At 40.5% G+C, this 13,162-nt stretch overlaps 1 protein-coding gene and 1 pseudogene across 1 annotated transcript in view; both read left to right on the top strand.

Moving 5' to 3' along the window:
* The window catches only part of NAB1 (NGFI-A binding protein 1), a 51,979-nt gene that overhangs the window by 27,894 nt on the left and 10,923 nt on the right, over window positions 1–13,162 (top strand). The window contains 1 exon segment of the mRNA XM_049773335.1: window positions 1,998–2,049. Within this exon segment, the coding sequence (XP_049629292.1) occupies window positions 1,998–2,049 (52 nt within the window).
* Window positions 4,963–5,064, top strand: LOC126010011 (uncharacterized; annotated as a pseudogene).

Here is a 13,162-nt window from a genome sequence, read left to right as displayed (position 1 = left end):
AATAGTTAATATAAATAGTGCAGACCATTTCTATTCCCATTCCTTCTCTTTTAACCTTCATAATAAAGATAGTTGTTTTTTTATTTTTTTAGAAAAGAAATTTTGTTCAGCCTTCCAGTGTTTATGCACCTAAAATAAGTATATTTTCCCATATTCAGCTTTCTTTCTTTCTTTTTTTTTTTTTGGCCACACCCGGCAGAGTTCAGGGGCTACTCCCTCCGGGCTCTGCACTCAGAAATCTCTCATGGCAGGCTCAGGAGACAATATGGACTGCTGGATCAGCAGTGTACAAAGCAAATACCTTACCGATGTGCTATCACTCTGGCCCCTTATATTCAGTTTTCTTAAAAAGACTGTTGGGGAGTCTGGGAGATAGTTGAGTTATTGGGGTGCAGGTCTAGCATTGATAGCACTACCTGTTTGCCCAAGTATTTCCTGTGCAACCTGTGAGGCCCTTCCCAGCACAACAGGCAAGAGCAGCTTCGAATCCTTAGACCCTTGCTTTGAGCTTAGATTAGCAGCTAATTTGACTAGCGACTAATCACTGGAGACACTCAGGCTTCCACAGCACTGTGTGTGAAGCCCCCCAAAAAGCTAGTGGTGACATGCATTTATTCTGTTGTGTGCTTTTGCTCTTTAAAAACTTGCCTGGGAGCCCTCTATGTAGTACTACATACGCATCCTTCTTAATATTTTTTGCAGTTTCCTGATGCAGCATCCTGTGGCTACTGCCAGAATTTGTATTTAAACGGTTCTTATAGGAAGAAGACTGGAGTTGCTTCTGATCTCTTATCATTATAAATAATACCCTAATGAATTATCATATGCAACAGATTTCATTGTTTGAGTTGGACTACTTTCTCATTTTATGTCCTTTTAAAATTTAGGTTTATTTTATAATTGCTAGCTTGTTCCAGTCTCTATTGGCAATTGTATTTTATATATGGGAAAGTTCCTCTGTGGGTAGAAGATTCCCAATAGAGAAATCTCTATCGGGAAAAAAAAAAATCTTACCTGCACTTTGAACAAACAGATGTATTTGAATTTTCTGTAGCCATAGCATTCATCTTTTTAAAATTAAACTTTTAATGATTTTTTGGGGGGTTTTTGGGCCACACCCGGCGGTGCTCAGGGGTTACTCCTAGCTATCTGCTCAGAAATAGCTCCTGGCAGTCACAGGGGACCGTATGGGACACCGGGATTTGAACCAACCACCTTAGGTTCTGGGTTGGCTGCTTGCAAGGCAAACACCGCTGTGCTCTCTCTCCAGCCCCCAAAACTTTTAATGATTTCTCATTGGTTCTACTACTCTGATATTTCAGGAGAACACCTTCAATCTTTTATATTTCTGTTGTTTTTATAAGCCTCATCAAATCCATCACCAAAGTTCTAGTGACTTTCCCAGAATCACCTTGATCTTTTCTATGCTTTTCTCCTGCCCCTTCCCCAAGTGGCAACCATCACATTTTTTACAGGGTCTATATAAAATGATTTTTGTTAGTTATTTTTTGTTAATTTGTTAAGCACTCATCTAGAAATACATTTTTGTCTTTTGATTCTATTTCTTTATTATTCCTTAAGGAAATATCATAGAATTTAATCTATTGCTTTTTCATTTTTCATTTCCATTTTATTATAGTTTTAATATTATAAATGTATCAAATGTTCATGGAGGAAATTCCTACGTAGTGACCGTAGACAGTCCAGGGGTCAGGAAGGTGGTTTTTCAGAAGAGCACGTGTTTTTTATCAGTAAGGTTCTGAGTTTGATCCTTGGCACCATGTAAAGAAATGTGTGGTACAGTTATATTTGTATAGTTCCCTAAGGTTAGAAATAATGAGGAATTTCTTTTATCCTGTGCATTCTTATGATTAATGTCTTATTTCTGGTGTATGGGCCTCAGGATTATGTGATTTAGGGATGGCAAGATAGAAATTGAAATGTCTTTTTAATACATTTGCTGTCTTCTAAATAAGTTTTTTCATCATTCTTTTCAGGTCAAAATGTGGAGAAAGAGATGAATTATCCCCCAAAAGAATTAAAGTGGAGGTAAGGAAATATGTGACACTTTCTAATGCTGATAATGCTTACTTACTGTTTTCAAAATAGAAAAAAATTATTCCTTTATTCTCAGAATAATTAAGTAAATCAAATATTAAATAAATCAAAATAAATTAATTATTATATTAAATAATTAAATCATTAAGAGAGCAAAATATCTCTTTAGATAATGAAATAGATTAAATATTAAATTAAAACTAAAGTATTAAATAATTTTTTTGTCTTGTTTTGTTTGTTCCTTGGGCACACCTATTTGATGCTCAAGGGTTACTCCTGGCTATGTGCTCAGAAATCACTCCTGGCTTGGGTGGCGCCATATGGGACGATGGGAGATTGAACCATGGTCTGTCCTAGGCTAGTGCTTGCAAAGCAGATGCCTTACCTCTAGCGCCACTGCTCCGGCCTAGTTATTAAAGAAAATTTTAAGAGAATAAGTTGTTCTCTTAGAACTGAAAATTTTGACCTATATAGTGTTTAGTACAATATAGTATGTTGCTGCTTTCAAGTATCCATAATGGTTGAAGCAGGATTTGAGAAATCTTTTTAGAATGAGGTTAATACTCAGTTTATCCAAGATTCATTACTAAGTAGTTTTTTTTTAACAGATTTAAAACTATTGGTCAAATTGTCCGCTTCATAATTTTATATTATTAGTCATCAAATACATTCAAAGGCACCAAGATTATTTTTTTCTTTGCATATTATGGAGTTCATGTTTCTTTCTGAGGATCTGGGCTGAGGCTCTCTGGATCTTAGATCTGCGAGTAGTAATTGGACTTCAGCAGGAAAACTGTTTGCTCTTAAAGAAATAGATGTCTTTTATATTTTCTCTTAATTCCCCACATTGCTGTTTCACCACTCCCATATTTGAGTCCCAGAGCTCATACCTACTTGGATACTGCTTGTCTGCGTAGCGTGGGGCCAATGCTGGGACCTGAATTTAGGGCCTCCCAGAAGCCACAGGCCTGGAGGTATTATTTGCTGTCAAGCCCTTTCCAGTTGCCAAGAAGAGAAGTGTTCTTTTTTTAAAAAAATTTTTAATAGTATCTTTATTTAAACACTGTGATCACAAACAAAAGAAGTGTTCTTTTATGTTTTGTTTTGGGAGGCTATACCCAGTGATGCTCAGGGGTTACTCCTGGCTTTGTGCTCAGAAATTGCTCCTGGCTTGGGGACTAAAAGGGACTTTAGGGGATTATGCCGGGGGTGGGGGGGTGGGGATTGAACCAGAGTCCATCCTAGGCTAGTGTGCACAAGGCAGACGTCTTATGCCCTGCACCACCACTTCTGCCGAAAAGAAGTATTCTTAATGCTCCTAGAACTGTGGAAAGGTCACAGAACTACTGTCACTTAACTGGGATTGAAGCATATAGAAATTAAAGTCAGGCTATTCTGTTTGTTGTTCCAGGGAAGGAGCCAGTACTCCTTTTCCTTCATTATTTAGTTTCAAATTAAGCAAATAAATTTTTTGACTGCTCTAAATTTCCATCCTGAGATCTTTTCTACTAGGCACCTGCTTATATAGACTATGATCATTTATACTAAGGCCATTTTGTAAAAATATTTATGAATTGCTTTATTTGTTTAAATAAATCAATTTAAAATAATAAATAAATAAATTTTAAGTAAATTTTCTTCCCAGTGACTTTCTACAATGCCTGGGAAATCTATACTTGTTCAGGAGGTATCTGAGCATTTAATTATGCATCCAGCTCCAACTTCCTCCCCTACTACCACGCATCCCTCCTCTCTGTCCCAGCGCCCCTGATCTGCCGTCTGTTTCTGGAGCACATCAGGTTCATTTCTGTCTCAGCACTCAATGTTCTCCAAGTCTAGCTTTTTCTCTAAATCTAGTGGTATTTTAGGTTGTAGCTCAGGGTATCCTCCAACGTCCTGGCATCCTTTTTTAGGAAGTACCCTGTTCCCTCTTAGAACATACTTGGACTCATGCTTCTAGTTGGTTTTGTTGTCAGAGAATGGTCTGAAACTCTCAGTTTAATTTTTAATTTTATTTTATTGAAACCATTGTGGTCTACAGAGCTCTTCATAGTTGAATTTCAGATATACAGTGAATCAGGGCCATTCCTACAACCAGTGTCAATCTCCTACCACTAGTGATCCCAGAGTTCTTCCTGTACCACCGCCCTTTGCCCACTGACTTGTCACTATAACAGGCCCATTTAAGTTTAGATTATTAAAGTTTAGGTCTCCTGATTTTGCTTGGAATTTTAGTTCTGTCCTCTTTTTTTCTCCACCATTGCATCTCATAGTTATTTTTAAATGTCTTAGCAGTGTGCCCCTATTAGAAAAGAGATCTGAATCTCTCTCTCCACTACTTTATACCCAGTTTATAATAGTGTCATGCACCTAATAGGCACTTAATGAAATCTCTTAGATAAAAGTATGCCTGTGAATTAGCTTTGATGTTCAAAAACATTGCCTAAAACATTTCTTTCAAAGAAAATTTGTCTCTTCTTTTATTAAAAAAAAGCATGCTTTAAAAAACTATGCTTCTATTTGCAATACTGCAATATTGTGTCATGTCAGCACTTCAGTTATTTTTGAAATGGGTTTGCCTCAGACATCAGAGGGATTATTTAACATCCATTCTATTTGGTGTAACAAACACCTGAATCTTATCCCATTCCTTGTTGCTTCATTAGAGTTGGAGGGATAGCACAGCAGCCTTGCATGTGGCCAACTTGGATTCGATTCCCAGCATCCCCTATGGTCCCTTGAGCCCTCCAGGAGTGATTCCTGAGTGGGGGGGGGGGTGGAGAAGGAGAGAGAGAGAGAGGGAGAGAGAGAGAGAGAGAGAGAGAGAGAGAGAGAGAGAGAGAGAGAGAGAGAGAGGAGGGCAGGGGAGGGGAGGGCAGGGGAGGACAGGGGAGGGGGAGCTTTGCACTGGTACAGGGGCAGATGGTGTGAGAGTACGAGCAGAGGAAATCTAGATGGGTCATTTCCATTTGCTTTGGGACCTGCCTCTACAACTCTGCCACACTTGGTCCTTGAATTAATCAAAACTTAAAAAAAATGATCAAGGTATTCTACCTCCTTGCATCTGAACACCGTTAGCTGGCAAGTGCCACCAATGGCTCACACTTGAGTACCTTAACACAAATTGTAGCACCAGCAACAGTGTGTAAAAGTGCATTGCAAGATCTTCAGGATCCTGCAACAAAATGTGATAGTTGCAACAACAAAAGGACATCAGTAAAAGGTTTCTGAATTTGCAGCCACCAAAAAGGTGATTCAAAACTAATGTGAAATATCTCTGGCTGTGCTTGTATTATGTCCATTTCTTAAGTAGAAGAAAAGCTTAATTAAGAACCCCGTGAGCCAAAAAGTAGAGTGGGGAGGGCACTTGCACGCTTCTGACCTGGATTCAGTCCTTATCACTGCAGATGGTTTCCCTACCACTACTCAAAGTGGTCCCTGAGTGAAGAGCCAGGAGTAACTCCTGAGCACAGCAGGGAGTGACCCTAAACAAAACCAAAAAGCAGCAGCTGGCCTTTGGAGCAGCTTTCTTCCATCTTACAATATAATGGTCCCTAGATAATGTACTGGCCTAAAGTCAAGCAAATACAATCATGACAGGAGAGTTCAGCCTTGTTTGTTTGTTTGTTTTTGGAGGGGGCACATTCAGAGATGTTCAGGGGTTACTTCTGGATCTGCACTCAAAAATTGCTCCTGGCAGGCTGGGAGACTATATGTGATGCCAGGAATCGAACCCGGGTCTGTTTCAGGTTGGCTACATGCAAGGCAAACACCCTGCCCACTGTACTATTGCTTCTGCCCCCGAGTTCAGCCTTTCTACCCCTGAGGCCTGACTCCAGTCCATCGACTAGCAGTTGAAGACCACTTCTCCGCATGCCACTATTGATCATTGGTTTGCGTTTCTTTATAGTTACATTATTGTACTATAAGAATTCACAAAGCCATTTGAGCAGTCTAAATTTTAAGAAAATCAGTGTTTCCTTTTTTATTATATCCTAAATAAGATAGTTATTAATCAACCTCAAATTTCTTCTAATGCTTTCTTAGACAACAAACTGTTGATTTTTGTAATCCAGAAAAGTAGGTACGTTAGTGACTTTAGGACAACAGTTGACTAATTTTTATTGGTTTTTAAAATCTGCTTCATTTTTACTTTATAAAAAATAGTTCTCAAAATATGTATTGTGCATGTATATATGTACATTGTCAAAGTTGTACATACAAATGTTGTGTACTTTTGAATAAAATCTTTTCCTAAATTCTAAGTCAGAGTTGAGATACAGGTAACTGGAAACTGGTGCTTGGGAAGGTGGTATTGATTGTCGGGTTACTGCTGCCTTGTTGTGGAGCATTCCTGCTTTGTATCTGACTTCCTCCTTTCTGAGGCAGCTTAAGGAGAATGTCAGGCCTGAGACAAAATCAGGGGAGACTCTTTTGAGGAAGTGGCATTTGATTGAGTTGGATGTTAAGAGAAGGGTCAGATTTCAGAAATTTGGAATGCAGGGTGGAGAAGACAGCAAGAGAAACTAGTAAGGGCAGATACACAGAGGTAAGAAAATACTGTTTAGAGAAAGGCATGTTTAGAGAATGTAGACAAGAGCGAGACCTGTTGGTTCAGAAATGTGACCACACAAAGAGCTTTTTAAAACTCCTTGACAGCACTAGTGAGTAATCATTCCAAGTTGCATATTTCCTCAGTCTTGAAAGATCATTTTTACTGAGAAGGAAAAGAAATTGAATGTTCAATAGATAAAATAGAAGTGACATCAAAGTAATTAGAGATGAAAGAGGAGGAGAAGCATCTCCTTTCCTGCCATGATCATGGCCTTTGGAAACATTCATAAAAAGGGGCGCTTTGTTTAAGTATAGTAAAGTGATTTCCTGTTGTTAGATGCTGTTTTGGCTTCACTTACTTGTAAAAAGTTGGTTTGAGGGGCTGGAGCAGTGGCAAAAGCGGTAAGGTGTCTGCTTTGTTTAAGCTAGCCTAGGACAGACTGCAGTTCGATCCCCCCCCCCCCCACACACACACACACATACACTGTGTCTCATGTAACTTTGGGTGTGGCCCAAAAACAAAAACAAAAACAAAAAAGTTGGGTTGAATGATGTTTTAAAAGGCGTTACCTGACAACTGTGCTTCTTAAGGATGGTTTGTTATGTGTTTATTTTGTGTGTGTTTAATATCAATACACACTATATTCAAGCACTACATATTAATGTAGCCTCTATTTTTTAATAGGGGCATACCAGCTGCTTCTTGGAATCTTTGTAATATCAGGGGTTAAACTCAGCTTGAACAAGTCCCTAAATGTTTTTTAGCTGTTTGACAGTAACACATACAAATTTTGTGCTTTCCTGCTGATGATCATTACTTATGAAATAGTCAAAGAGGAAAAGATAACCTGCCTGCCTGTGCATTCTTGGGGGACACCATTATTTGGGATGCAGCCTGGAGGGGAATCCACTTTTAAGCCTGAGGTTAGTGAACGATGGGATCTTTCTCCTGCTCAGGTTCAGTGTGCCTGTCGGATTGCAGGTTGCTCTGTGAAGCCACTTTCAGTTAACCTGAAAACGGGGATAATCACACTTTTCCTTTGCATCTGAGCCTGAAATCCAGCTCTGGGACAGTGTAAACAGGGCCACCTTTTATGGACTCTATTACCTACTTGTCTCTTTGAGGCCTCTGAAAGTCATTAACAAATTCTTTGTCTACCTGTGCCCAGGTTAGTTCTGCTTTTCCCCTGATGGTTCAGGAACTACCTTAAAGGACTCAGTCATCTTGGATAGTGACCCCATCACTCCAGATGGCACAGCCAGGCTTCCACCTGTGTCTGACTTAAGTTAGTTCCACCTTCCCTGCACTCAGGAGCACCACATGGGACAAACTTGGCCATCTCAATCTTTCCCCCCAGTGATATGGTACGAAGGGCAGAGAGAGCATGCAAATGGTTTTTTTTTTTTTGAAGAGGAACAAGAGAGGTGATTATTTTCTAATCCAGGGCCCAATAAACAATTTTAAGTTCCAAGTAGAAAATTTAACAACATCGTTGAATAATGTATTAAATGTAATTTAATTATTTATTTAATTATAATAAGGTATTATTTGAATACTCATCATTTAGAATTGAGAAAAATTACATGTTGGGGAGAAACTGGGGAGTAAATCCAGATCAGTTCTTTGAACTTGCTCATTTTCTTTCTAGGCAGTCTATTTCAGACAGCCTGATGAGTAGGTAAAGGAGACGAAAAACCGGGGCCGGGAAGGTGGCGCTAGAGGTAAGGTGTCTGCCTTACAAGTGCTAGCCAAGGAACGGACCGCGGTTCGATCCCCCGGCGTCCCATATGGTCCCCCCAAGCCAGGGGTGATTTCTGAGCATATAGCCAGGAGTAACCCCTGAGCGTCAAACGGGTGTGGCCCAAAAAACAAAAAAAAAAAAAAAAAAAAAAAAAAGGAGACGAAAAACCAAAAGCCAGAGTCACCAGTAGATACTTGTGTCTTCTTCCCTTTTGTTCTTAGAAATATTAGTTAAAGAGGAAGATCACTCAGTTGTCAGGGGCTCATGATTTGCATGTACCAGGACGAAGCTTAAACCCTGGCACCTGTGTGTGCCCTGCTGGGTGTGGACCTGAAAGCCATCCTCGAATCACCTATGTGACCAAGTCTTGCTGGGAATTGTCCCCAGGCTTCCTGTGCACTGTTTGAGAGCTCCCTGTGCCTCTATAAATAGTAGGTTTGAGATTGGGGTGGTAGCTCCCAGGGCTTCAATGTCTGCCTTGCTTTGCAGACTGGAGACCCAAATGTTCTTCCCAGGCCCCCAAGCAAAGAAATGAATTCGGTTGATTCCCCTTTCTCTTTCACAAAAAAGTATAACCATGTTCAGAGCAAACCCCATCATCCCCTTCAGTGTTAGTGATCTTTTAAAGAAGAAAGATCTGTACAAAATAACCACCATCTGAACTGGCAATGGCAGGGGACTACATGAACCATTACTTGTTACTTTCTATTCCTATCTCATCTGTAAGGCAGTTTTTGGTCATTACCCACCCCCATCAGCCCCCCAACCAAAAGTGCTGGAGGCTCAAGATGGGAAGTGACAGCACTCTTGATCCTGTGTGGGCTGGGAGTGCAAAGCAATCAGCACTGACTGGATGAAAGAAGGAAGTTTTGTTAATAGAGACCAGAAAGCCAGAGGATTGGGGCTTCTTAAAGAAAGGCTTGGGAGGGGCCGGGCGGTGGCGCTAAAGGTAAGGTGCCTGCCTTACCTGCGCTAGCCTAGGACGGACCACGGTTCGATCCCCCGGCGTCCCATATGGTCCCCCAAGAAGCCAGGAGCAACTTCTGAGCGCATAGCCAGGAGTAACCCCTGAGCATCACAGGGTGTGGCCCAAAAACCAAAAAAAAAAAAAAAAAAAAAAAAAAAAAAAAAAAAAAAAAAAGAAAGGCTTGGGAAGGAAACATCTGCTCGCATTTCCAGTGGGGTGGGGGTGAGCCAGTGAGAAAGAGGGAAGGAGGGGGTCAGAATATCCGCCCACGCTGTTACTAAGCTTGTTGAAAAGAAAGCGGGTCTAATTTGATGTAGTCTCATCCCCTCTGGATCAGAGAAACAGAAGCCTGACAATCTGCTATTCATATAGAAAGTGTGAGTAGGGAAAAGGAAAATGCATGTCTCGAGAGGCTGAGAACATCTGCTGGACCAAGTCATTTCAAAGACAGCAGAGTAGCGGCCCTCAGCAACTCCCCAGTATTTGAGTAAATTTTTTTGGTGGGAAAGAGAGGCCTGAGAGTGGAGGCTGCTGGACTGAAAGTAATTGGGACCTAGGCGGTTCCTACCTTGTATCTTTTATTTCTTTAATGCTCAGACCCAGCATCCACCCAGTAAGGGGACCCTGATGAATAGCAGTAGCCAAGAATATGACATGAAGATAAATTGCTTATAGCACAGAGAATACAGCTGGCTCCTGAGAATAAAGTTCTTCGACCAAACATCGTGTGAAAGGCGACGCGAGTCTTGGGGCAGTGTCTCGCTTTTATTTCTAAGTCATATATCTTGAGTCCCTTCAGCTATATAATTTTTTATGTCATGAAGTAATTGCTATTGAAACCCAGTTTTCCTTGTCCATGATGAGTTGTTCGAGTTTATGGGAGAAAGTCAGAATGATTGTGTACCTGTCTGCAGAAAGACCACGCACAGATTGATGACTGGAATGTTGTTAATTTACTGCTTATTGCATGTCTTGGAATAGCATCTGTTTTTCAAAACTCCTCTTTCTACATGTAGAATTTAATATTCCTCCTTCTAGCTTTTCAGTGGTTAAAGAACCTAGAAAAAACAATTTTCATCTATTTTCGTAGCAATGAGTACTTGATTACAGCATTCATTGTTGGCATTACTTGAGTAAATCTCTAGAAACCTCCATTGTGCAGATAAAACCGAAAGCCTCATCTTCATTGAAGAATGGAGAGCTTGGAAGCAGCAAAATTAATTTTCTGGGTCTGTGATTACACATTACTGACTTGCATGAAAAGACTTGGTCACTACCAGCATCTTCTCTAAGCCACAACAATGCCAAGGATTTGGAGCCTCCTGGTTGTGGCCTGGGTGTACTTGGCCTGTTGATGAACTGGACCACTTAGATCTAGGTGCCTGCTTTCAGGCCGCCTCAAGCGCTAAAATCAGAGAACTACCAATAGAACTTTTTCTTCCTGGAGGTCCTCCAGAAGATTCATTCACCTCTTGACATATCTCTAGTGGAGCTCTTTAGCTTTCTGGTCTGTCTTTAGGCTTCCTTATTCTAGTGACTGTTATCACTGAAGTCCTAGTTTCCACAAAAAACAAAAAACAAACAAAAAAAAAAACCTTTATCTCAGGGGCTCCTGTATTGCTAATGGCCAGAGTGAAGCCAGAATATCTTGTCATCCCTGCAGATGGGACTTCCTAAAATGCAGGTGTGAATAGTTTCTTCCAAGGAGGGGCAAGGGCTTCTTTTTGCATTTCAGATGAAATCTAAAGTTTGTTGGGGCCAGTGTGTAGGGTGCTTGCCTTGCATGTAGTCAATCCCTGGCACCCATACAGTCACCCAAGCCCTGCCAAGAGTGATAACTGAGCACAGAGCCAAGAGTATCACTAGGTGTGGTCCAAACCAAATAAACAAAATTCTGCAGTTGGTTTAATTTTGTCTGAGAGCCACATCTCTTGCCTCTAACAGTATGGTGCCAGGTAGTATAAGACATATCCAGCCTGTTGAACTTTCTCTTCTGTGCCACTCCCTTCCAGTCTGCAATTCTAAGCATGATTAATGAGGCCTCGAAGACTTTGGTCCTGAGTATCTGGCTTCCTTTCATTCCTTCTCAATGTACTCACTATGGTAACCATATCAAGTATTCCCCAGGATTTCTCCAATGTGTCCTGTTCTCTTTGCCTTCATTCCCTTTTAGAAGCTGCTCTCTTTCTCTAAAGAACTTTTTGGTCTCAGCCTGGACAGTAGGCCCTTGACATGGTGCTTCTGAAATATTTGTTCATTTTCTTCTCTGGACAGATTCTATAATTCACTGCAGGGTGTAGAACATGTTGGGCAAACTGTCACTGCTGAATGAATAAGCCACTGATTACAGATATTCTATCTGCCCCCCCAATATAGTCACTATTATTGCTCATTCTCTAAGATATCTATACTTTGTAAACATCTCTCAAATTTTTATCTTATACTCCGTATATATGGTCTATACTTATATACTGTTAAATATATATATAAATATATATATAAACTCCCTGCATATAAAATCCTTAGAACATGGTATTTTTATTTATTTATTTATTTTTTTTTTGGTTTTTGGGCCACACCCGGCTGTGCTCAGGGGTTACTCCTGGCTGTCTGCTCAGAAATAGCTCCTGGCAGGCACGGGGGACCATATGGGACACCGGGATTCGAACCAACCACCTTTGGTCCTGGATCGGCTGCTTGCAAGGCAAACACCGCTGTGCTATCTCTCCGGGCCCTATTTATTTATTTTTATTAAATATATTTTTTATTTAAGTAACATGAACATATTTGGGTTACAGTCATAACCAGAACACCCCCCTTCACCAGTGCAACATTACCCTCTCCCCCCTTCCCATCCCCTACCTGTATTCGAGACAGGCATTCTACTACAGTAGTTTGTTTTTAAGTTCAGTATGTTGTATTTTTTTTTCCTTAAAGGATAAGAGTAAAAAAAATATAATAAAGGTGTGATAGTGGCAATCGCCAATGTTTGCATAGGTCCAGAAAAATGGAGAAAATGGAAAAAAAGTCCTTGACCTGATTACAAAAAGGCCTCATCCTAGAAGTTTATTGGCGTAAGACAGACTCTGGGTTCCAGGCATACCAGTCTATCCAACTCCAGTCATTCTCAAGGTCCCAGTGAAACTTTTGCACACTTTAGCTATAGTTGGTATCAGACTTTTCTTTCGTCGATGTCAGGCTGATGTGGAGCATCCTCTAGTTTCAGCATATCATTAAATGCAGAGCAATCTGCCCTGCATGCAGACTTTTGCTGAGTCGCCTGGGTGTTGGGAGTACTCTTTGGAGTAAGTCAATGCCAAAGCAGTGGTAGGTCTTCTCTGGTAGAGGCTTGGATCCTGGGAATGTTAAAGACAATTGTGGTTGTTTCCATAGTTCAGGTGTGTGTGGGCGATGCCCATTCTTCTGAGACAGAACATGGTATTTTTTAAACTCCAATGAAATAGGCAGTCTTAGAGGGAACTCAGTAATTATCAGTAGCCAGTATTTATTGTATAATTTCTGTGGGCCCGGTGCTATACTGTGAAGTTTTTGCTTGAAAATAGCTCTAGCATTAACCAGGCTCTCTCATTGTTCCCTATTTAAAAGAAGAGGGAAAACACGCATGAAATGATCTAGACACTATTATAGAAATTTAAGTAGCAATATTGGATTTTTAACTATGTGTACATCATAGAACTAAAACTAGTTCTTAGGAAGAACAACTGTAAGAGAAATGTCTGCTGACTCTTAAGCATTTCATCATGTGGTAACTGTAAGATCTGATCATTTGAGCATAGGCTTTGAAGTCAGTGTCCTAGCTAGAAAATGAGGGGAACCCAGG

This window comes from Suncus etruscus, chromosome 5 (assembly GCF_024139225.1).
Source record: "Suncus etruscus isolate mSunEtr1 chromosome 5, mSunEtr1.pri.cur, whole genome shotgun sequence".
NCBI lineage: Eukaryota > Metazoa > Chordata > Mammalia > Eulipotyphla > Soricidae > Suncus > Suncus etruscus.
This window is presented reverse-complemented; position numbering and strand designations above follow the sequence as displayed.